General features: G+C 40.0%; 1 protein-coding gene across 1 annotated transcript in view; it reads right to left on the bottom strand.

Moving 5' to 3' along the window:
- NME8 (NME/NM23 family member 8) overlaps positions 1-26,724 on the bottom strand; it is a 57,443-nt gene that overhangs the window by 12,699 nt on the left and 18,020 nt on the right. Inside the window, exons 9-16 of the mRNA XM_087861197.1 lie at positions 24,836-24,928; positions 23,555-23,739; positions 18,099-18,274; positions 10,809-10,953; positions 10,056-10,163; positions 7,575-7,726; positions 5,360-5,504; positions 3,756-3,994 (exon numbers count right to left, since the gene is read on the bottom strand). Of these exons, the coding sequence (XP_087717323.1) occupies positions 3,757-3,994; positions 5,360-5,504; positions 7,575-7,726; positions 10,056-10,163; positions 10,809-10,953; positions 18,099-18,274; positions 23,555-23,739; positions 24,836-24,928 (1,242 nt within the window). The 3' untranslated portion in view covers position 3,756. The remainder of the gene's footprint in view (positions 1-3,755; positions 3,995-5,359; positions 5,505-7,574; positions 7,727-10,055; positions 10,164-10,808; positions 10,954-18,098; positions 18,275-23,554; positions 23,740-24,835; positions 24,929-26,724) is intronic.

The following is a 26,724-nucleotide window of genomic DNA, read 5'->3' as shown; positions in this document are numbered from 1 at the left end:
AAAAAAAAAAAAAAAAAGAAACCAAAGTACAAAAATATTGGCTTTTTTACATTTACTTATGTAGTTATTGTTACTAGTGTGCTTTATTTCCTCAAATGGCTTTGAGTTACTGTCTAGTGTCCTTTCATTTCAGTTTAAAGTACTCCCTTTAGCATTTCTTGTAGACAGGTCTATTAGTAATGAATTCCTTTTGTTTTTGTTAACTTGGGAATGTCTTAGTTCCACCTTCACTCCTGAAGGATACTTTTGCCAAATATAGAATTCTTTGTTGACAGTTTTTTTCTCTCAACATTTTAAATGTGTTATCCACTGTGTTCTGGCTTCTGTGGTTTCTTATGAGAAATAAGCTGCTATTGAGGATTCTATGTACATAACAAGTCATTTCTTTCTTACTGATAAGATTCTTTGTTTTTGGCTTTCGACAATTCAACTATAATATACCTCAGTGTGGAGCTCTTTGATTCTGCTTGGCATTTCATTATATTTGGGAAGTTTTCCGCCATGATTTCTACTCCTTTCTCTCACTCTCTTCTTTCTAGGATTCCCATCATGCATACGTTGGTCTACATAATAGTGTCCCAAAGATCCCTTAGGCTGTGTTCACTTTCGTTCTTTTTCATTTCCACTCCTAAGACTGGATAATTCCCACTGCGCTTCTAGCTCACTGATTTTTTTTCTTCCGCCTGCTCAAATTTGTCTTGAGCCCCTCTAATGAATTTTTCAATTCAGTTATTGAACTTTTCAGCTCCAGGATTCCTTTTCAGTTTATTTTTAATCTCTCTTTGTTGATATTCTCATTTTGTTCATACGTTATTTTCCTGTTTTCCTTTAGCTTTTTACCCATGGTTTCCTTAAGCTCTTTGAGCATAGTAAGACAGTTGATTTAAAGTCTTCATCCAGTTAAGTCCAACGTCTAGGCTTCCTCAGGGATGGTTTCTGTCAACTTTTTTTCCTGTGAATGGGCCATACCTTTCTATTTCCTTGTATCTTTCATGGTTGTTGTTGTTGTTGCTGTTGTTGTTGAAAACTGGACATTCAACTACTATAACGTGGCAACTCTGGAAGTGAGATTTTCCTTCTTCCCCAGGGTTTGCTCTTTTTGGTTGGTGAACATTCAGTTTGTGTTCAGCCAGTGTTTTAACTGAGACTTCCTTGAAAATCAGGAGTTTAAAAACAACAACAACAAAGCACCTCTCCAAGTCTCGGTAGACTGGCTCTGTCCTTGGCACTTCTTTAAACACTTGGCCAGGCCATTTACTATCCTGTCTCAGCCTTCACTCACTGCTTGTACTAAGCCTATCCATCAGCCAATGGTAAAAAATTAGGGTCTGTCAGATCTTCTCTGAGCATGTATCTTGTCGTGAGCATGTGCATGGCCCCCAAAATTCCCCAGGATGCATTACTGCTTCTGAATGCCCCAATTGCCCAAAGAAAATCTCTCTCCTCAGTTTTCCTCCCTAGCTTTAGGTGGTCTGTTGTATATGTCAACCATAATCTTTGTCATCAGACAGTTGTGGGGTTTTTGATCACCATACAATGTTTTTAATCAATGTCCACCGCTTTTCCTCCCTGAGTGGTTTCTGGGTTTGGTGAAACAGAGATGAATGCCTGTGTCATCCTTCAGGTAGCCTCCAGATAGAACAGAAAAACACAGTAATTTGTAAATAATATCTGCTCTCTTCTCTCTGGAGCCAGAGACATGGGTCACACACTGGAAGCAGGCTGCGATCTTCAAGACTGTCACCATGCTGGGCAAGTGGTAGGGTAAGTAAAAATGTCACAAAACTTTCATATCATTTTTAAGTTGCCTTTTCATATTTGGGAGCTGTAAACCTTTGATTATTTTCCAGAGTTCTGATAGTTTCTGGTTGTTTTTCAGTGTTTCTTTGGAAGGATGGGAGCTTGGAGCTGGCTTTGTCACCATTTTGCTGACATTCTCCATCACTCCAATGGAGCCCTCTTGACTCCCCTGCTCTGAGGGCTGAACTTAACTCTCAATTCAGATGCCCTCCTCCTAACATGACCAGAACAGAACTCATAGTATTTCCTTCCAACCTACTTCTCCCTTCCGGGTTCCTTGTCTGGGAATGGTTAGGTCATTTCCTCAGTCACTCAAGCCAGGAAGCTTTATCTTTTCCCACTTATTTGGTAGAGTGGTAGTCAGTCATCAAGTCCTGTGGGTGTAAGGTAGCTTTCTAAGAACGCTCTCATCATTCCACTTACCACTAACTCACCATTTCTCTTACTAGTTAAGGTTGCTGTAATCTTTCATTTTATTGCAATGTCTCCAGCCTAGATAAGTTGCATCTCATTTTCCTTCATCTCCTATATGCATCTGCTCAAAGCACTCTGTGCTTACCCCTAAGAACCCTAGAACACATGTTCATTTTCTATCTCCTGCTTTTAGAGTTCTAGAGTTTGAGGACAAGGACTGTGTATATTCAGTCTTGCAACACTGTTCAGCATATAGCAAGAGCTGAATAAATGATTCTTGAAGGTCTGAAAGAGACCAACAAGACCTTAACATGATATGATAGAGTACAGTAGACATAGTAAGACAGAAACCAGCAATGGGTCTTTACATAAAAGCATCAAGCATATATGTATATGATGGTTTAAAAACTTTTAAACTGATTTCTCTTTCTTTAAACTGATTTCTCTTCCTTACCTCTGATTTTGAAAATCCTCCCTACTTTCCAAGATTGATTTCATTCCTTACCTTCTCCAGCTCCTAACCATCAAACATACACCTGTCAATTCAGCACTTAATTATACACTAATTTAAAATACCCCATATTATTCATAATGCTCCCCTCATCAAAAAAGGGGGGATATGCAGATGTTAGCCTAGATCTACACCATATTGCTAACTGATGCTATAAACAGAATGCAGTTCCACTCACCTCCTTCCCCACTAGTCATGCATCCCTGGTATGTTTAATACTGTACTGTCTTCTAGTGACTATAATTAGATGCTGCTTCTTTGAGTTTTGTCTCCCCATTCGATTTGCGCTTTTCTGAAAGCAACCACCTCCATTCAGCCATTTCTGTATTAACCAAGAATCTGCAGTTGAGGCAGACACACAATACGTATTTTCCAACATAAATGTTTATGGGTTGTGCCCTCATGCCTTGGTCTATAATTGAGTGAGACTTCTGGAATGAGCTTCACTGTGGCCCAAATTTATTTTTATTTTATGACTTAATGTTTTGATACAATGTTCTTATACCAGGAGGAATCATAGCCTAAATGACACTATTAAGGGAGCAATGTATACTTCTCTCCCCTAGGAACCTGGTTGGGTGTGGAGAGGTTTCTCCATGTAACACTGCTTTCTCATTACGCTCCGGATACTGATTCTCAGTTTGGCTCATTCGAGTAGGGATGACCCTCCACATGTGAAGAGACTCTACAGTCACACTCCAGTCAGCTGTCAGAACCATACAGGCATACATTTGTGAGCCTGCACTTTGAAAATAAAGAAGGAAAGTAGGTTTAATGGGAAAAGCCACCTAGCTTGTGCTCTGTTTCCCACCTTGCCTAGGACAGAAAAGTTTCCAAACTTTCCATCAACAGCTAAGTAAACTCAATCCATATACATTTGTATATGTAGCTTCAAGGCTGCTGTGGAACAGCACAGAGTGTCTGATTCATGGCTACGGGGAAAGTTCTGGTCTTTCTGGCACAGTCTTGTCCTGCATTCAGTCACAGTAATAAGCAAAGAAAAGAAAACAATAATTAAAGAGGTACTTACTTTAGTTTCCCTCAGGATTCTCAGGAACAAACTCTTGAAAAATTCTATTTATGCTCTCCATTGCTTCGTACGTATTAGACGCTCCATGGACAGCATTTTTCAAAATACTTCTTCCAAACTTGGCTCGGATAGAGTCTGGGGACAGTAGTTTTGCCTCATCTGGGTCTGTGGGACCCATCAATCGTCTCCAGTCTGAAACAGCATTCCACTTGGTCAGAACCAAGACCAAAGATGGACCCCTGCAAATAAGAAAGCTTTCAAATGACCTGGGCTATTTACACCTACAGAGAATGCGTATACAGCTAAAGACAGAATGGCATGCTTTGTCTTTATTCTTTGTCCTTATCAGTGTGATTCTGTGCTTTTTTTTTTTTTCCATTTTCCCCCCTTCCAATAGGTTGTTGTGCTAGAAGAGTGCTGTAGTTTAATTCTAGAAATAAACGCCAGGCCCCATTCCAAGTATTTTTAATGTATCAATTATATAACCCTCGAACCTATATAACAAAGAGATAGATGCCATTATTAACTCCATTTTACAGATGAGGCAACTGAGGTACAGCTTAAATATGCTTACAGAGCAGGGAATTAAAAGCAAAAACTGGAACCCAGATCACCTCTATACCTAATGTGAAGACCTAAAGAAACAAAGGAAGGAAGAAGAAGGTAGGGAAGGAAGAGAGTAGAAAAGAAATGAACCCCAAATATTAATAGGGTGTCTTTTAATGAATGGAATTTTTTTCTTTTAAGAATGTGTTCAGTTTCTCTTTCAAGAGTTTTTTTTTAATGTTATGCTAGTCATCATACAGTACATCATTAGTTTTTGATGTAGTGTTCCATGATTCATTGTTTGCATATAACACCCAGCGCTCCATGCAATATGTGCCCTCCTTAATACCCAACACCAGGCTAAGCCATCCCCCCTCCCCTCTGAAACCCTCAGTTTGTTTCCCGGAGTCCATAGTCTCTCATGGTTCATCTCCCCCTCTGATTTCCCCCACCTTCATTTTTCCCTTCCTTCACCTAAAGTCCTCCATGCTATTCCTTATGTTCCACATGTAAGTGAAACCATATAATTGTCTTTCTCTGCTTGACTTATTTCACTTAGCATAATCCCCTCCAGTTCCAACCATGTCAATGCAAATGGTGGGTATTCATCCTTTCTGATGGCTGAGTAATATTCCATTGTATACATGGACCACATCTTCTTTATCCATTCGTCCGTTGAAGGGCATCTTGGCTCCTTCCACAGTTTAGCTATTGTGGATATTGCTGCTATGAACATTGGGGTGCAGGTGCCCCTTTTCACTACAACTGTATCTTTGGGGTAAATAGCTAGTAGTGCAATTGCTGGGTCGCAGAGTAGCTCTATTCTTAACATCTTGAGGGATCTCCATACTGTTTTCCAGAGTGGCTGTACCAGCTTGCATTCCCACCAACAGTGTAAGAGGGTTGCCCTTTCTCCACATCCTCGCCAATATTTGTTTCCTGTCTTGTTAATTTTTGCCAAATGAATGGAATTTTTTAATTACATTTTGTATTTTTCAGTTTCTATAATGAATATTTACTACTCTTATAATGCAAAGAACTCTGTATCAGAAACTTACTCAGATAACACTTCTAATACATCTTGATAAAAGTCTTTTCCTGTTATTTTTGAATAAATTTTTTCTGCTTCTTCTTCATTTAGGAGTATTCCCTTCATCTGTGTTATTTCAAATCCAGCCTTTCTAATAAGTTCCAAGATCTCCTCTAGGGAAAACAGATATTTGGTAATCTTGTAGAGTGCCTCCACTTTTGTTCCATATTCAAGTAGACTGCAATAACTAAGGAAAGTAATCATTTTACTTGCATACTGTGGCTTAAAAAGCTAGAACTATGCTAAACTAAATTGAACTGAAATGCATCAGATCGACATTCAGAGCAACATTAATATATTAATGCAGATGTTCAGTCTCTGAGATGCACCTTTCCAGAACCCACCAGAAACGTCTCATAGACGATAAGGAGGGTGGGAGGGGTGTGCCTCTGGGCTGAAAGTTGAAGACATGTTTTCATCTCCATGCTGCAAATGTCAAGGAAGAAGTCGTTGCTAGATCTGGATTGAAAAGGGAGAGCCCATCTGAACACTTCTCCCTGAAGTAGCAAGGCACTATTTGAGGGAATTAAAGTAGATCTCATCAAAATCTCGCAACAGCCTATACTTTAAAGGCTACATTCAGTGAACCAAATGAGGAATTAGGAGCTTTCTGGTAAAACAGTTTTTTCTTTGGTCCAGATCAAAAGCATTTAGAAGTGCTCTGATGCCATGCTGGTCTCTAAGGTCGACCTTGAGCATAATCGATAGAAAGCCTGAGGAAGGCTGGACTTCTCCTCTTATCAAGGTGGCAGCCAGGATCTGCCCTATGGGAGGCGCTGTGGGAACAAATATGAATGGAACATTAAACACTTCTTCCAGATCTTGTCTGCTCAGAGGGCCTGGACTAGAAACACAGCTTAAAAAGGTGGTCATTATTATAAAGAGCAATGTAAAAGGCTCCTGGAACCACAGGCAAGTAAACTATTAACTCTCTGGGAAGGTCAGAGATGACTTCCAGAAAGCTCAATCATTGCGTTCAGTACAGAAAAAATAAGATATGATCACCAAGCAGACAAATAGAGAAGAGTGCAGAATTTCTTAAAAAATAAAAATAAAATAAAAATAATAAAAATATATATAAATAAAATAAATAAAAAATAATGTGAATGAAAACTCTATGCATTAAAATCTATGGGGTAATCAGAAGAAATTAAAGCAGTGATCGAGGAAAACATATAACTTCAAAAATTTATATTAACAAAAATAATGAAAATAAATGAATTAAATTTAAAAAGCTAGAAGAACATTTTAAAAAACTACTAGAGAATCAAAGGCAACTTTTTTTAAAAAAAACAGAAAGTAATGAGTTTAAAAACAGGAAATAAAACTCATAAATAAATCAAATTCTGTTTGTTTGAAAGACAACAAATGAAGAAATGGCAGGGTGAAAATAACCATTGAAAATGAGGAAACTAAACATGATAACAAAAGAACGTGAACTCTATACAGATGAAACGGATAATTTCCTAGGAAAATACAACTTAGCAAAATTAACTCTAATTAACTATAGTGCAGGTAAAAAGTTTAAATAGATCAATTTCCATAGAAGACTTTCTCCACAGAGAAAGTGGTCAAAGAATTATCCCACAAAAAAGATAACAGGCCCAGATGTTTTCACAGGAAGACTCTACCAAATCTTCAAATACCAACCCCACTGCTGCTTAAACTCCTCCAGAGTACTGCGAATGAAGACATGTACATTCTTTTTACGAAGTATTACACTGTTATCTAAACCTCGCACAAAAAATGAAAAGGACAGACCAATCTCACTGTCTCAACGCGGAAAATCCCAAATGAAATACAAGCAAATAGAATCAAAAGCACATCTGAAAAATACCTCAAGACTAAGTGAAGTCTATACAGGAATGGAAGAATGGCTCGATATTAGAAATATCATGAACATGATCTTTCCTATTAGTATATCTATGGAGAAAAACATTGCCATCTCCATCAACTCTGAAAAGGACTTCAACAAAATTCAGTTTCATTTTGATTACAAGAGGGACAGAGAGAAGGAAGAGGGAAGTAGGGCAAGAGAGCAAATATGACAAAAGTTTACTGTTAAATCTAGATCGAGGGATGTGGGCATCTGTGGAACTATTCTTCTAGCTTTTCCATAGTTTGAAAGTTTTCACAAAATCTGAAGGAAATGGACACACTGATTTTTATTTCTAAATATTTACCTCTTTGTTCCTGTGTGACATGAGGTTTAAGCAGTGCTAAAGTGTTTTGAGGAGGAAAGAAATATTGTATTTCCCTCCGGGCTGCTTCTAATGAGTCACTTCCATACAACTGGTTGATGGGCAAATCTTCCATTGCAAATCGTACGCATAAACTTTAAAAAAGAAGTCAAGTTAAGCACTGTTAGAGCGTAACATAATGTAGTTATAAACTGACACAACAGAACACTATATAAATTGTCCAAAAGTCATCAAGCCACTCATTCCTGATCTGGACACTGTGCGAAAGGCAATAATTATAGAGTGGCTTGGAGTATACGCCTTCCTTACAAGGAAGTTTAACAGCCATTAGGAAGAAAGAACATGAACACTGAAATAATCATGATTACAAATATAAGTAATAAAGTAATAAAGCTGCTTTGGAAGGAGATTTTGAGGATGTAATCAGATGATAAATTTGAAATATATGGTGCATATTACGCTCTCAATAAATATTCCTTTCCCTTCCTTCATCACTAAATATTATCAAGCACTAGAGATGGCATCTGACTGTATACCAAAGACCCCAAATTACAAACACTGAATCCAGGAGACACTGCCATGGAGCCCTCCAGCAGAGCAAGCGCAGAGATGAGAGAGGAACAGACAGGATGGCTACGGGGGAAGAGACAGGAATGAGGTTGATAGTACTGGACATGTTGGGTTAGGCAGGTTTTTGTTTTGTTTTGTTTAAGATTTTATTTATTTATTTATTAAGATAGTGTGTGAGTAGGGGGAGGGCCAGAAAGGGAAGGAGAGAGAGAATCTCAAGCAGACTCCCCGCTACGTGCAGAGCCCTCTGTGGGGCTCGATCCTATGACCCTGAGATCAGGACCTGAGCTGAAACCAAGAGGCAGACACTTAACCAACTGAGCCACCCAGGCGCCCCCGGGTTGGGCAGTTTATCCTGGTTCTGCTTCCCCTACGATAGATGAACACATACACCTCCTAAATCAACTGTTGTTCCTTGATGGTTTTTTCAACAGCCCTTTTCCCCCCATCTCTTTATCTACATATATTTTAGTAGAGGATATACTCTCTGCTTATTTCATTTTCTGCCCTTTACACATAGTTCTGAACTGCCAGCCCACAAAATCCCCCCATAGTGAATAATGTCCTCTCTTGTTAATGAACCAACTTCACCGGTAACTTGGCTTTCTCTCCTTAGACCCCCTTCTTACCTCGTTGCTTTTGCTGATACATTCAGATTTCCTTTTCGCCTGATCCAATTTGACCTTCCCACTTGACCCTCAGCAGTTCTCACGACTCTGATTTGAAGACCCTTCTAGCCCAAGACCCCTGGAGCCTGTGATTGCCAGGGGTGGGGGATTTGCACAGTGAAGGTATCACCAGCACTTACTCTGCTCAGTAGAGAGAACTACAAGCAGCCCCTCCGCGGCGCTGTTAGCCGTGATTATCGGGGAAATGTGTGTGGAGGGAAGGGGTGGGATAGAGTGAGTAGGTGATGGGAATGAGGGGTTGCTGTGATTCTCCTTTATGCAAGTGACCATATTTCAGATTTAGCAATGCCGCGCAGAATTTGATACCCAAGTGCGGGGAAGGGCAGAGCTCTGCTGGGTTATTTCAAAAGCAACCCCAAAAGAACTGGGTAGAGCCAAGGAAACTGAAGAAGGGGGACCCAATAAAATATAGCAGTCAAGATGAGCTGTGAACTTGTAGCAACATAGGGATCATAAGGGCTCTGGTTGGAATCTTCACTGTAATAGTGAGGTAGAGAGGGGCAGACACCGAGTGCCTTCACCTGGAGAAAATGTCTCTGTGCTGCTCACTACCTCCGCACTTGAAACCATAATTTCCAGAACAGTATGGCTACAAGCATAGGCCTTGGGTTGACAGGAATTCCTGTCCCGGATGCCATGCCTTGCATTCTATGCTACACTTCCTTAAGAGGTTCTGTGGCACTCTGCTCATACCACTTACAGACCAACCCCTATTATCCTTTATGGTAACTGTAGGGCTAAATAAGGAGTAAAATGTGTCCATGTCCAGAACAAGTCAGACTCCAGATCTCCTACCCAAAAGAAAACATTTCAAAGTTTGTATGTGATACTTCATTAGTATTGTTATTTATTCTACCAACATGTACGTCAAGCTTGCTGTATCTGACAGAGCTTCTCTGTTCTTGCTCACTTGAAGGGAGCCTTTCTTCTCCTGAATCGATTCCTACCAAGGCTAGGAGATGGTCTTTTGGCTTGGTACCCACCGCTTACTTTCCCATCTCACACCAAGTATCCCACAACCTTCTTCTGCAAAGCCTTGGCCTTACTCAGGCTGCCACCAGGCTTGGCCTCTGGTCATAATCAGGAAAAGAAGTTTTCCTGAGAACCTCCCTTGGACTAGAGCTGTGGTTCCTGTACCCACATCCAAAAAGAAACTAAAATGTCTCCCATGAAAAAAGGTTGGGGCCCATGATATGAATCCTACCTCTCTGGAAGATATTCTTTGGCTTTCTCAACACTACCTGGTCCAATTAACTCTTTCCAGTGTTGTAAACCATGGTCTCTTACTAAAACAAGGGCTAGAGATGGACCACTGTTGGAAAAAGAAACAAAAAGTTTGGCTCACTAGTTAACTGCATATAGATAATACAACTACATTTGTTAAACAGACTAAAAACTTGTCAAGATAATCCTTTTTTCAAGAGTCTAAGATGAATTTCTATTGCTGTACTCTCGAGAGCATACTGAACACCTTACGAAAGGATGGAAGCAGATTAAGGAAGGGAAGAGAAGGGCCTTGGTTCTGATTGATCGGTTCCTATTTTGTTCCCAGATTCCTGCTGATTTATATACCCTTGCTGGAGTTCTGTCACACCTGCTATTTCACTTACTCTTCCGGAAACCTGTTAGTTTTCTAGTACCTCATTCTTTTCCTAGGACTAGGGATCTTAAGGATTACCAAAACCCTTGAGAATCATTATGCTCTCTGCTTGGATTTCTGGCATTTGACTCAGAGGACTCCAGCACCTTCACCCGGGCCTTGCCATTGCTCCGGTAACATTCCAGGCGGATGCGAGAAGGTGGACAGTGGAGCAGAGACTTGAGACAGGAGTGAGGCTGGCAAAGAAGTAGATTCAGCACACGTTTACAGAACTGAGAGGTGTGGAGACTTGACCAAGGCAGGGTTGAAAGAAGACCTAAATCAGACTGTGCCTTCTAAACCTGAAATCTACTTTACCTGGTCATTTTTTCGATAAGCTTTTCAAAATAATCTTCGTTTTCATATTCCTTGCACAGTGTTTGTGCTTCCTCTTCTGATAATACAATTTGTCTTTGCATCAGTATTTTAAAGCCTTCATCTTCAATAATCTTCAAAACATCCTCTAAATAAAAAGTCACATAACAAGTGTTAAATCGGTAGATTATTGGCTATACATATCATACAGAATGTATTATTATGAAGGCATATAATGCACTTCATCCTCATCTGAAATTTAGAAGTTTGCAAAAATAGCTTATAAGATTTTAAGGTGAAAAATATTCTGAACGTACCAAATTATGATTTATGATGCTATTTCCAATTTTTCATTACATAGGAATCATACACATACAAAGTGTGTAAAACTGAAAAACATTACAACTGAAATAAAATATTCACTGGATGGGCTGAATACCAACAAGGAAATCACGGAATTCAGTTTTAAAGCTAACACAATTGAAATGGTCCAATTAGAACTATACACAGAAAACAAATTTAAAAGTGGCCAAAGTCTCAGGAACCTGTGAGACAATGTCAAATATCTAATACTGATACCCTGGAATCCCAGATAGAGTGGAGTAAGTGTTGGCACAGAAAAATATAATTTAAAGAAATAATGGTGGCAAATTCCTCAAATCTGGTGAAAGATATAAATTTATAGATTCAAGAAGTTTAAGGAACCCCAAAGTCAAAGACAAGCTCAGAGAAAAGTATGCTCAGGGGCACCTCGGTGGCTCAGTTGGTTGAGCATTCAACTCTTGGTTTCTGCTCAGGTTGTGGTCTTGGGGTCCTGGGACCGAGCCCCGCATTGGGCTCCACACTCAGTGTGGAGTCTGCTTGAGATTCTCTCTCCCACTCCCTCTCCCTCTGCCCCTCCCACTCATTCTCTCTCTCTCTCAAATAAATAAATCTTTTTAAAAAAAGTATACATATACACATAATAATAAAACTGCTAAAAACCAAAGATAAGAAAAATATCTTGAAAGCAGCCCCCAAATAAATAAACAAATAAAAAGGTACATTACATATAAGGAAAAAATGCTTTGAATGACTCTGATTTTTCATTAGATACCAATTAAAGCCAGGAGGCAGTGGCACAGCATTTTGAAAGTGTTAAAGGAAAAGAACTGGCAAACCAGAATTCAATATCAGTACAAATATCCTTCAGGAATGAAAATAAATACGTTCTTTGATGAAAGAAAACCAATTGAATTTGTTGCCGGCAGACCTGCTGTAAAAAAGTACAAAAGTTCTTTGGGTGGAAGGGAAATGATATCAGAGGAACACTTGGAACTCCAGAAAGGAATAGAAGATAACAGTAAATATCTGGGTGAATATAATAAAATATTTTCCTCCTCTTAAGTTTTTAAAAAATTCATCACTGTTGAAAAGCAAAAAATTACATAGTATAGTTTGGTGGAGTCGTCATTATATGTAGATGTAGTGGACATGGTGACTACAATGGGTAGGGGAAAGGGGAAAAGGATAATAGGGGGCTGTAAAGTGAAGTGGTAAAATATTAACTCTAAATAGTTTTAAAGTTACGCATATATATTTTAACTCACTAAAAGAAATGGACAAAATACGCATAATTAAGAAACCAATAAATAAATTAAAATGGTATACTAAAAGAGTATTTAAACTCTAAAAGATGGCAGGAAAGAGAAAACAGAATAGACAATTCCAAAATTTACAAAAATGACATTTAATGTAAATGGTGTAAACATAGTGATTAGAAGATAAAGACTGTCAGGATGGATTTTTGAAAAGATGATGATATTCTGTGCTCAGTGGAAAAGAGAGACTGAAAACAATAATGGAAATGATTCTGACGGGCTAGACAGATGCAAACTGAGAGAAGAGGACTATACCAGTCCCAGAAGAGATGAAAACAATGAAAAAGAAGCATGTTTTCACCTCCTTCTCTTCTATTATGAATAAAAGGTGTGAGGGGGTCTGATTTCAAAGTTGCACAGAAAGCTTTGGTCTGAGGATTCGCCTTACACGACAGAGCTGCTTGGAGGTGGTGCACTGATTTGAGGCTTCTGGGCATATGAAAGAACCAGGAAGACTGCCTGGGGCGGTATCCAATAGAGGCCAGTCAGGCCCCAAGTGCAAATGCCTCTGACGTCTCTACCCAATAGGAATGAGGCAACAGCCACCTACCAACTCATACTGAAGAGAGCAGTTTCCGTTCTCATACATCATCTATGAAGTTAACGCTTGATACTTCTTATCAATGGGATGTTCTTTTCTAGGGACTTGGTAGTAAGAGTGTTAGGAAATGGATTAGCCAGAACGTGTCTGTTGCATATTTCAAGTATTCTTAGAAGTGCTGGAAAAGGGTGGGGAGTAGAAATAGGCACCAGCTCTCACATAAGACAGTCTCATGAACTACGGAAAAAAATCTCAACAAAATATTATCAATCAAATCTAACAATGTATAAAAAAGTATACACTACAGCAAAGCAGGATTTGTTCCAGGCATACAAGGCTGGTTCAACATTTGAAAACCAATGAACATAATTTGCACATTAATACACTAAAGAAGAAAAATAATATGATCCTATCAACAGGTACAGAAAAAGCATAAGATGAATCCAACAGCCATTCATTATTTTAAGATTTTGTTTATTTATTTATTTATTTGACAGAGAGAGAGTACAAGCAGGGGGAGAGGCAGAGGGAAAGGGAGAAGCAGACTCCCCTCTGAGCAGGGAGCCCACCCTGGGGCTCGATCCCAGGTCCCTGGGATCATGACCTGAGCAGAAGGCAGGCACTTAACTGACTGAGCTACCCAGGCACCCCTTCAACAACCATTCATGATTAAAACTCTCAGCAAACTAGGAATAGAGGGTTCCTCAACTTACTAAAGAACACGTACAAAAATCCTATTGCTAACATCATACTTACTGGAGAGCAACTGGATGCTTTGTCTCTAAGACTGGAAAGAAGGCAATGATATCCCCTCTTGCCACTCCTATCTGACATCATCCTGGAAAACCTAGCTAGTGAAATAACACAAGAAAAGGAAATAAAAGTATATAGATTTGGAAGGAGAAAATAAAACTGTCTTTGTTGACAGGTGAAATCAATGTCTATGTGGAAAATCCCAAAGAAACAGTAACAACAAAACTCCTGGAAACAATAAGAGACCACTATAGTAAAGCTGCAGGTTAAAATTAATATACAGAAGTCAATTACTTTCCTATATACCAGCAATGAACATTGGAATTTGAAACTTAAACCAATTTCATTTACACAAGCACACAAAAAATGAAATACATGGGTAGAAATCCAAAAAAATCTATATAGGGTCTAAATAAGGAATAGTCAGTCAGAGAAAGACAAATACCGTATGATTTCACCCATATGTGGAATTTAAGAAACAATCAAATGATCATGGCGGGGCGGGGGGGAAAAGAGGCAAACCAGGAAACAGACTCTTAACTGTAGAGAACAGACTGATGGTTACCAGAGGGGAGAAGGGTGGGAGGGTAGGACCAATGGGTGATGGAGATTAAGGAATGTGCTTACTGCGATGAGCACCAGGTGCTGTATGAAAGTGTTGATTCACCTGAAACTGACATTACACTGTATGTTAACTCACTGGAATTTAAATAAAAACATGGATGGATGGATGGATGGATGGATGGATGGATGGATAAACAGACAAAACTACAAAACTGGTTAAAGGGATCAGAGATTTAAATAAATGTAGACCTAGGCATTGTTCATGGATAGGAAGGCTCAATATTGTTAAGATGTCAGTTCTACTGATTCTAAAATTTATAAAGAATGGCAAAAGACCCAGAATAGTCAACTCAATATTGAAGGAGAAGAACCACGTTGGAGGACTGATACTACCTTACTATATAAAGCTACAGTAATCAAGACAGCATAGAACTGGTGAAAAACAGACACAGAGATCCATGAAACATAACAGAGAACCCAGAAAAAAAAACCACACAAATATACTCAACTGATCTATGACAAATAAGCAAAGGCAATGCGGGGAGCAACGACCATCTTTTCAACAAACGGCGCTGGAGCAGTGAGGCAAAAAAAATTACTCCAGACAGACCTTACCCCTTTCACAAAAATTAGCTCAAAAGGATTATGGACCTAAATTTAAAACACAAAATTATGAACTTTCTAGAAGGTAACAGAGGAGAAAATCTAGGTGACGTTGGATTTGGGAATGAGTTTTTAGATACAACACCAAAAGAAGAAGCCAAAACAAAAAACTGGTAAGTTGGACTATATTAAAAATAAAAACTTTTCTGTGAAAAAGACTGCTAAAAAAAAAAAAAAAAAACCACAGAGCCCAAAACCTGGAAACATTTTTGCAAACCATATTTATATAAAGGATTATATTTGAAATTTACAAAGAACTCTTATAACTCAATAATAAGTAGACAAACAACTCAATTAGGAAATGGGCATAAGATCTGAAGAGACACCTCGCCAAAGATGACGTACAGAAAGCAAGCTAGCATATGAGATGATGCTCAGCGTCTGTCATTAGGGAACTGGAAATTTAGACAATGAAATAGCATTCTATAGCTAGTAGAACAGGAAAAAAAAAGTCTAAAATACCAAATGTTGACGAGGACGTAGAGCAACAGGAATTCTCATTCATCGCTGTTTGGAATGGAAAATGACAGAACCACTTCGAAAGGCATCTTGGCAGCTTCTTACAAAGCTAAACATAGTTTAACCATACAATCCAGTAATCATGCTCCTAGGTATTTAGCCAACCGAGCTGAAAACTTATGTACGCACACACACACACACACACACACACACACACTGCATATGAATGCCTATAGCATCTTTATGCATAGTAGCTAAACACTGGAAGCAACCAAGATGCCTTTCAAGAGGCAACTGGATAAACCTAAGTACATTCACACAATGGGAAAATTATTCAGTGCTAACAGAAAACGAGCGATCCAGAAAATATCGACGAAAGACATGGGGGAACCTTAAATGCATATTGTCAAGTGAAAGAAATCAGTCTGAAAAGCTACATACTCCATGATTCCAACTATATGACATTCTAGGAAAAGCAAACTATAGAGACAGCAAAAAAATCAGTGATTGCCAAGAGTTAGGAGGGAGGAAGAGAGGGATGAGTCGGGGAAGCAGAGGGGATTTTAGGGCAGTGATTCTATTCTGTCAGATACTGCAAAGGGGATACATGAATTAGGCATTTGTTAAACCCCATAAAATGTACAAAACAAAGAGCAAACATTATTGTAAACTATGAATTTTTAGTTAATAACATTTCAATACTGGTTCATTAATTATAAAAATGTAACACCATCATATAAGATGTTAACAGGACAAACTGTTGGGGGGCACAGGCATATGGAAACTACTATCTGTCTTAATTTTTCTGTAAATCTAAAACCGTTCTAAAATATGGTCTATTCATTTAAAAAATATATCCATATCTTAAAAGGTCTAAGAAGGCAAACAATACAAAACTAAAACATTCCAAAGAAGAAAACTCTAGGCCCAGATAGTTTCATTGGTAAATTCTAATAAACATTTAAGAAAGATGTAATATGAATTATACACTATTTCTTCAGAGACATAGGGGTACCTTCTTCTCACCTCATTTTATAAGGCCTGCATTACCCTGACACCAAAACCAGATAAAGACATTACAAGAAAAGGAAACGACTAATATTTGTCATAAATATAGACACAAAAGGCAACAAAATAGTAAGTCCAGATATACGTAAAAAGAACAATGTATAACCAAAGTGGCTTATCTGGGGATGCAAGATGGGTCCAATATTCAAAAGTCAAAGCAACTGCCATATTATCAAACTCAAGAAAATAAAACATAATCATAACAGTAGATATGGAAAAAAATTGAGAAAATACAATATCTATTTACGATTTTTAAAAAAACTCCCCAATCTAGAAATAGGTCGGATTTTTAAAAATTTTAATAAAGGTCTATAGAGCTAATATCGTACTTAATGTTAAAAGACTGAATGCTGGGGCGCCTGGGTGGCGCAGTCGTTAAGCGTCTGCCTTCGGCTCAGGGCGTGATCCCGGCGTTATGGGATCGAGCCCCACATCAGGCTCCTCTGCTGGGAGCCTGCTTCTTCCTCTCCCACTCTCCCTGCTTGTGTTCCCTCTCTTGCTGGCTGTCTCTCTCTGCGTCAAATAAATAAATAAAATCTTAAAAAAAAAAAAAAGACTGAATGCTTTTGCTACAAGGTCAAGAACAAAGCAAGCATGTCACTTTTCCTCATCAGCTTCCTACAGGAAGTTCTAGCCAGTTCAATGAGGCAAGCAAAAGAAATAAAAGGTATACCAACTTGAAAGAAAGAGGTAAAACTGTCTCAATTTGCAGCTGATATTTATTGTTTACATCACCAGCTCTCAGCCTGACAATTTGTCCTCCAAGGGTACATATGACAATGTCTGGAGATATTTTTGCTTGTCACACTGGGGGTGTGGATAATGCTATTGTCATCTAGTGAGTAGAGGCCGAGGATGTTATAAACATTTTACAATGCACATGATACTACCTCTTTTTTTGACAGGGGGCGGGGTGGGGGGGGAGGGCAGAGGGAGAAAGAGAACCTTAAGCGGGCTCCACGCCCAGCACAGATCCCGAGGCAGGGCTCAATCTCAAAACCCTGAGGTCATGACCTGAGTCAAAATCAAGAGTGGTCACTTAACTGACTGAGCCACCCAGGTGCCCCAGATATACCTCTTTCTAGAAAGAATTATCTAGCCCCAAATGGAAGTAGGTCTGAAGTTGAGAAACCCTGGTCTGCATTGAAATTCCCAAGGAAATTACACCAATGCTTCTAGAACTAAGTGCGTTCAGCAAGTCAAAGAATATAAGGTCAATATACACATATCAATTGTATTTCCATATACCAGCTATAAAAAAGAATCAATAGTGTGACCTTATGGTCTGTATTCCTACTCTGTCGTAGTTTCTCTGCTATGTGAATATGGGGAAAAGTTAAAAATAACTAGCACCCTTTAGGTCCCAGGCACTTTATGTTTTCTCATTTTTTTTTTTTTTAAGTAAGCTCTACTCCCAAAATGGGGCTCAAACTCACAACCCTGAGACCCAGAGTCACACGCTCCACCAACTGAGCCAGCCAGGCACCCCTCATTTTAATCTTCTGAATATCATACGTGAAGAAATGGGTGCTTTTTCTTCAATGTTAAATTTTAAAATATCTTTTAATATAAACATACGAGGGTGTATTTGTATTTATTTCTTACCTTTCTTTTCTTGAAAGAGAGCTGGTCGAAGTAATGCCAGGATCTTTTCTAATTTGAGGTTTTTCATACTTTTAAAATCAGGGAAGAACATATCAATAAAGTGGTTAACATCAGTTATATTCTCTTCAATATCACAAAACTGAGATACATGTTGTCTTTCCAGATATTCTTGTAAGCTGTAGAAATCCAAAATATAATTTGAGATTATTATAAACCGAAGCTTAATAACCATGCCAGATCATTAAAACTGGTAATAAGTTCACAAATATTTTGTGGTTTAATAAAACAAGTAAAAACTGAATGTCATAGACAATAAGTTGCATTTTTCTGTCAAATCAAAGAGTATGTATTTAACTCAACTTTTTGTTGAACCAATCCAAAAATCAATTACATGAAATCATGTATGTTTGACTTCATGGGAGGATAAAGAAGACCAACATAAAATACGGTTAAAAATGTTTTTCTTGGGGTATCTTCATCAGTGGGTTAAGTGTCTGATTCGTGATTTTGGCTCAGGTCATGATCTCAGAGTTGTGAGATCAAGCCCCACATCAGGCTCTGTAAACTCGAAAAAGAATCTTAAAATACTGATACTTCATTTCAGCTTTCCTCTCTCCTCTCTGAGGAGAACTGTTTCCCTTCCCTTTTCTCCCTCATATTGAAGGGTCTCTTTTCATTTCTTGTTTGGTCAAGGCTTCCCTCAAATATTTTTCAGGAGATATATTCCTAAGCCTGTCCTTGAGCATCTTCCTTTGCTTCTCGGTAACGGATATCCTGGCTTCATTAAGAGCCAGGGGGTCTGCTGTTCCTCTCATCAGCGGTCTGATGACAAGTTCCATGCCAGTTGGAGATTTTTCCCTTGTAAGGAACTTGTTCTCAGCTGCTGCCAAATGTGCAGTTGGTGGAAGGGGATCATTTAAAGTGCAAATCACTGGGGGATGCACTGTCTCTAACAAATTTTAAACCAATTTAATTTTTTTTTCAGATTTCATTTATTCATTTGAGAGAGAGAGACAGAGAGAGCACACAAGCAGGGGGAGAGGCAGAGAGAGGAGGAGAAGCAGGCTCCCTGCTGAGCCAGCTGGGACCCCCATGTGGGGCTCAATCCCAGGACCTAGAGATCATGACCTGAGCCGAAGGCAGACGCCCAACCATCTGAGCCACCCAGGCGCCCCTTAAGCCAATTTTGAACTAAAAGTTGGGCTGTTTTTTTAGCATCACCACGCACCAGCGATCCTAAACAATGTTAGTGATAAATTACTCCTCCTTGAAAAAAATCTTTTGTCTACATTCTAAATAATTCCTGTGGTTAGTGTTAAATTTTAATAATATATGTGTAGGCTTCAAGTTGGCATATTTTTATTACTTATCTTTAATAAACAGTGTACTCTAGCTTGTACTCCGCATGTAAGAATCAATTCTAAAATGACAAAGCTATTGGCAGAATGCAATTTCTGGAATTTATTGTGAAATAGGAATTTTATGTATCTCTATTAAACATGAATATACAGTAAAGATCCATTTTGAGAATGCCATTGACAAATCTTCAAAATTTAAGGCTTACAAACAAGATTTGCACTTTATTTCTGTGATAGACTAAAATACGCATGTATGAAATTTTTTTTTTAAGAAAACACATTAGTATAACGGAACAGTATTAACCTATCACTTGTTTCGTTTTTGGTATTAGAATATTCATTGTTATTTTTTTGCTTATATGTTTCACAAAGGACAGTTTTCACTATTTATGCTTTTTCCTGGCATTATTTGCCTTGTTCAGTATCGGTACTAAAAATAATATTATCATACAGAGGAGAGGGGTGTTAAGAAAATTATCTGCTTGGGGTTTCCAACATACTGAGCACATCACTGCCTGTTCTCTGGAAATGGCATACAGTGTTCTTTCCCAGGATATTTCCGAGTCTGTGTTTCGGTACATCAGTCAAGGCTGGGCCACTGTAAGCCCCTTCAACTGGCAGATGCAAGCATTTCTTCATTTCAGGGAATTTTTTTCCCTATTCTTCTTCGAATTATAGCTTGTTCATCTGTTCTTTCTTCTCTGTATGGAATTTCTCTTACTAGCACATTGGCTTTCCCAGTATATTCTCCACATGGCTTACTGTCTTGCTCTCACGACGTCTGTCTCATTCTATTTCTAGACTGTAAGCTATTTCTTTCATCTGATTTTCCAAGTCATTAATTCAAGTCCCAAATGACTACCACACTGTCCAATTCTCCACTGAATTTAGAGTTCGAATCACAATTTTCTAGTTCGGATTTGAAGGTCTCTTTCTATGTGTGCATAGCACTTGAATCTCAAGCAGTAGTACTGGTAGTACTATTACTATTAGTTTACTTAAAGATTTTTCCAGCCCTAGCAGTTCTTTTTTGCTGGGCTTATGGTTTTGACTTTTGTGTGGATCTTCCTTTCTCTGGCTGCTAGGGTCCCTGAGGTAGTCTTTTTTCTTGGTTGATTTGCCGGGCCTTACATCTGGATTTTGGTATGTTAGGTGTTGGATACCCTATAGTTGAAAGGCAAAAATGGCCTCTGGACTATAAGTGAGGAGGCTGTCATTCCCTTGTGGGAACAAATGGTAAGAGCCCTCACAAAGCTGGTCCTCAAAGGCAGGCAATTTTGTTAATCCTGTTCAGCTCCATCTTGGGCTTCTGGGGGCGGGGTCAGGAAGGCCCAATGAAGGCCAGTATCAACCTGGCCCTGGGGAGTCACAAGTCTGTTTGTTCTTCCCAACACTGGTGGCTGTCCCTGGGTTCTCGTCCCCTGTGACTGAGCTCTGGCACTGACCAAGCTGTCAGTGGAGAGAGCACCACACCGTCCTTCCCTTCTCCTTAGTTCTGGACCAACAGAACTCCAGGTCTCACCTATGGCCAGATGCTTATGAGCACAGGCTCCTTTTGATTCCAGAGAGGCAAGAAAGGTCTGGAGACGGGAGCAGACTGCTCTGATCCCAGAAACACTTTTAAAGATTATTTTAGGAATTGTATCTACTATCTTCAATTTAAATGAGAGTTTTATAAAAGAAAAACTTGCTCTCTATCGTTATGACATGTACAGACATAAATAGGTTACCAAGAATAGAATAGACACTTTGTATGGAAAGAGAAATACAATATATTATAGGAGGTAGGAACTAACATCTTCACTCAGTCATAAAGATTTGGAGCTGAAAGGGACCTTAGAGATCATTTCATTTCCTCCCATCTTTGTATCCTCAGGACTTGGCACATAGTAGGACCTTAATAAATACTAGATAAATGGAAGGATGCATAAAAGAATGAATGAAGGAGTGAGTGAAGACTGCCAGTAACTACTTATCTGACTCTGAACAAGGTAGCTAAGAGAACCACAACTTCCTCTTCTGTAGAATGACTTGGAAAGCAAAGATAAACAACTCTGACCTTTGAGCTCTTAATACACAGGCTGATTAAGAAGACAGACATGCAAACAGACAACAGACTTGTAATAAAAAACCATCATGAACAAATTTGGGAGCTGGATGAAAGCTGGATGCTTGTGTCCTGTTTTCCTGGCTCCTCCTCCCTGCCAGCCACTGGGCCCAGTGGGCTACTGCTGACATGCAGAAAGTTCTCCCAGACCATGTGGGTTCACATGTGAGTTTTTCTCTGTGGGGACAATCATCCTGACCAAGGAGCGGAGCTCCGCTCATGTTCACAGGAGGAGCCACCTACTGCTCCCAGTCTAATTGCCCTGCTTTTAATTTCCTTCCTTCCTCACCCACCAGCCCCACCACCACCCAGAGGGGAAGGTGAGGAGACTTTGGGGTGGGGGAGAGGTAGCCATAAAGAAAGAAAGTGAACAGACGTGTAAATCACTCATGAGAGCTTTTGTCCTTGATCCTTTGGGTTCTGGGTTTACTTAAAAGATGACAGTAGGAGTGCATGGCACCTGCTACGCTCTGCCCCCAGAACACGAGCTGTGAAAACGGATTCCCAGACAAACATGTTCCCCACTCCTCCACGCTGCCTGCCTGTGGCCGCGGCTCAGGATAAACACGGGCCAAAGGCACATGGAATCTCTAAGTTCGGAAAGAAAACACTGCAGACTTTTCCGAAGCAAGATGAGCACATCTCACTCCACCCCCACCCCGCCAAAGGCCTAAACCGTTCATCTTATTGTGTCGGTATTCAACGACTGGAGACGACTGCTTTTCGAAGTGAGGCAGACTCAGCCGAACGTCGGCACAGCAGAAAGCTGACTTCTCTTACGCCAGCTGCGTCAATGAGCGCTTCACGGAACACTTTAATAGCTTGAAAGTTCTGGTATGAAGTTTGGTATCTTTCTGAGGGCAACTCTACCCACCCAAAGCTCCCCTCTGACCACTGACTACCATTCCCCCTTAACACCGTAAAACGAAGTACTACTGTTCACAAAGCCCTTTGTCGGCAGTTGACTTAACTATAAGCCCCTCGATCCCATGTAAAACTTGGCACTAATGACCATAGGGTCATCCTGCTGCCTAAAACGTATGACACTAGTAGGAACCAGCAGATACAGCCACTCAAGAAAAGCCACGACACACATTAATAAGACAACAAGGAAAGTTCTGGAGATGGCCTGCCAGAAAATGCAATGAAGACACGCTGTCCATCGGGAAGAGACACGTCAGGGAATCTCAGGACTCGGCTCCTCTTGGCAGGGTCCTGCTCAGCCACCTTTGTTTCTGGCATAGCCCTGATGACTCTTGTGGTCAACTGGACTTTCTGAGTCTTCCAAGGAATAAAAGGCACAAATGGCAGTGCCTAAAACCATCACTGTGTCTAGTACTTCTACTCATTTTCAAATATTTAAAAACCCATTAGTGAAAATATACCACCATTTAGTTCTTAGCAACTTATAACCCCTAACTGCCTTAAGTAAACAAGGGGAGAGAGTACACGCCATGTCTGTAGGACACAGGGCAGGTGGGAGTGCATGTGGGGAGACGGGAGAGGAGAGAGCCCTGGCAGGAACTACACATGCTCCCAATCTACCCCTGGGGCCCGAGGCTGGGAGGCCAGACTGGTGTACGGCTTTCGGGAGACAAACAGGGCACATTTTTCCCTTTCTAATCCTCTTGACATAAACTTTCAGGCAAATTCCAGCTTTGCTGTATATATGGTTTTTTAGATTGACTAGAAGAAATACTTGTGGCTCCAACATAAAAATGTGTGTTCTCGGAGGCCCCTGGGGGCCCAGTCGGTTAAGAGTCTGCCTTGGGCTCAGGTCCTAATCCCAGCGTCCTGGGATTGAGTCCCACAACAGACTCCCTGCTCAGCGGGGAGTCTGCTTCTCCCTCTCCCTCTGTGCTCTCTCTCTCTCTAATAAATAAATAAAATCTTTAAAAAATGTGCTTTCTTAGATTTTGAGCTACTTGGACGTTCCACTTCATTACCTACTAACACAACGTATAGTGGTAAGTTTCCTGGTCTCGAGCTACCTGTCCCTCTTCTTCATCATTGGAGTTGTGACCCCTGGACTGTGATCCTCATAGATTCCTTTAGCTTCCGTCTCAGGATTGGGCTCAGTTTCTTCCAGGGCAGGCTCTTCCTCAGTTCCCTGAGATAGGACTAGAACATGGCTCAGGCCACCGGTCATAAAAAGGACAAAATCTTCAAAGTCAGGCTACAAAATAAGATGATAAATTGCTTACTTCAGGCTTCTGAAATAGATAGACTAAAAAGGCAGCCATTCTCCCACTCCCACATCGTCCCCTTCCCAACCACTAGGCAAGGGAGTGTGAGCTCGATCCGCCCGCGGTGAACAGTCACATATTTGAAGGATGGAAGTTCGCAGCTCACAGGGATTGATCTTAAAGGTGGTCTAATAACCATCCTCAAACTTCAGGATTCTTCCAAATCATCTGCCGGGCTTTTTAAAACACAGATTTGGAAAGGCCAATCCCAGAGTTCATGACTCAGGAGGTTGAGGGGCTATGGAATTGGACCGTCTCAAAAGTTCCCAAGGGATGCCGAGGCAGCGGGTCCAACCTTTCCCTGGGTCTAAGAGAGGCGGTTTGAGCGTTCCGGCCGGCTGACATAGTGCCGTTCACTAGAACTTTCTCTGTTGACAAACATATTCTTCTGGGCTCTCCAACACGTATAGCCACGGGCAGCTACTGAGCCCTTGAAATGTGGCCAGTGCAACCTGAGACTCTCAATTTACTTGATTTGATTTTCATGAATTTAAATTCAAATAGCCACACATAGCTGATGGCTACCAGACTGGGCAGGAGATTTCCAGAAGCTATGTCTTCTGGCCCCCAAGCCACTGCCTTTCTTATACTCCCCAGGCAGAAGAGAAAACAGCTTGGGATGTGGGTCTTTAGGTAATGAAAGGATTGAAGCGCCCCATGAGGCTTATGACAAGGAGCCTTCAGCCTGGGATAAAATCTATAGGAAAGGCCTGGATATTCACTTCCAGAGGCTGATGCAGGGAGTCTGAGAGCACGTAGGTTGAACAGAGCTTCATTCCAACAAAGTACAACCGGACCATCCGCTCTTGCTCAGCTAGCCACTGTTCCTACTGGAGACTTCCCCGTCGTTACCTTCTTTGGCATTACCATCATCTGGACGCCAACAGGGACAACGGGACAATGGGAGCTTATCTGGCTGGTCAGACTTATTCATTTGCTTTTCTAAAAGGAGGGTTCCAAACTTACAGGAATCCACTGCATTTGAAAACACAGCAGCTTTTTGTGGTTTGTTTCTAACTTCCTTACCTGGTCTGCTATCCGATAATAGAAGTCCCTGACTTGTCGTTCAGTGAGCGCTCTCTTCTCCTCGATCTCTATGACAAAGCCTGCCTTCATAATCTTCGGGGAGAGAAGGAAGCGGATCCAGACATGTGGGGAGCACATGAAAGACAAGTCAAGGACATTTCTTTTCTGTGTTTAACAAATCCACCAGATTTGAACGCATTTCAGATAAAGACCTCAGCACGACCCACAGGGCACTAGGTCTGAAGAGTATCCGAACCACATAAAGAAGGCCCTTGTCATGCCTCCTGGTCTGTAAGTTCTCAAGGCTTGAACCAGAGACCCTGCAGTATGTCTATTATTTAAGTGACTTGCCCCAAAACTAAATTCCAAGGGACGATATCACGCTTTCTGGATCATTCACAAAGACATACATTTATAAGCACTTTTAACCATGTATCTTCAAAATTGGTTTAACGTTATTTTTTAAAAGGCTTTCCTTTGTTAAGGCTGTAACTCATAATCTAGTATATTTTACACTTCATAGCAAAAAGCTGTCCAAACTATGGGGAAGGTTAGAATTTAAGATTTAGCCACGCTTTGTCTTAAAAAAAAAAACCTTATTTTAACGATAAATCCAGTTTGCATGTCATTCAAGCATAGTAAAATGTAACAAAGAGAAGTCTGAAGCAAATTATGCCAAGGATAATGAGGTACTAAACAATGTAATAAAAGTATAATCCGGGTTCAAAGCAACTCAGTAATTACAGTTTGATGGGAGTATCCAGCCCAGGTACCTCTGCTTCTATTATGAACGGAAACACTGTACTGGTTCCGCTGATCCTTTGATAGGGCAGAACACTACTTACATATTTCTGACACCTCTCCTGACAGCCCAATTTGAATAATTTCTAAACACTCAAATCATGTCTTTGTTACATTACTTAGTGCCTGACAACAGAAGGAAAATCTAAGCAATCATTATTTAAACTTGATAAGTTTTTCTAGCAGTGCGTTCATTTTTTTCTATTCAAAACATTCTCTCAGTTTTTTTGTCCTGTTTGCTATAAGCCCTTTACCGTATTCTAGAGAGGCGAGGTATTTAGGAGATACTCAGAATTTACATCTCTGAAATGTTATTTTCTATGATACAAATAAGTTTTTTAATTAAAAATAAATAAAATAAATAAAAAATAAAAAACAAAAAAATCAAGATGAATTTATGATTAATAGTATTGCCCCAACTAAAAGAACTATATAACTCTGAAAAGCTTATTGTCCTAGCTAATTAAAACATACTCGAATAAGGAACAGTAAACCATTACTATGTGATATTACTTTTTAAGCTTTATAAAGTATAAGTAACCTGTGGGGGATGGGGGTACAGTTTGATGCCACCCCCCCACGTATGCACCAAAATCTGGAAGAAAAGGGCTATCCTTAGAGAGTGATATTATTAAATCAATGCACAAATGGAAGAGATCATACATCCCATGACCATGGACCATCGACCTTCTCGTAGTTTAATCAGTGATAATGTTGCTGTAGCTAAAGAAAGTGCATGATGGGAAGTTCATCAGGGGATGGCCAACCCCTCCTGGTAGCTCCCTAGGTGACCTCCTCTATTCCCCAGGCAGCATTCTTTCAAATTTCAATTTACTGCTGCTGTGTCAACACAAAGTCATTGGGGGTTTTTTGTTTGTTTTTGTTTTTTTTAATTTTTTATTACGTTATGTTAGTCACCATACAGGACATCCTTAGTTTTTGATGTAGTGTTCCATGATTCATTGTTTGCGTATAACATCCAATGCTCCATGCAACATGTGCCCTCCTTAATACCCATCACCGGCCTATCCCAATCCCCCACCTCCCTCCCCTCTGAAACCCTCAGCTTGTTTCCCAGAGTCCATAGT

This window comes from Ursus americanus, chromosome 3 (genome assembly GCF_024610735.1).
Source record: "Ursus americanus isolate L20-20 chromosome 3, mUrsAme1.1.p, whole genome shotgun sequence".
Taxonomy (NCBI): domain Eukaryota; kingdom Metazoa; phylum Chordata; class Mammalia; order Carnivora; family Ursidae; genus Ursus; species Ursus americanus.
Note: the sequence above shows the minus strand (reverse complement) of the source record. Positions and strands in the feature narration are given on the sequence as shown.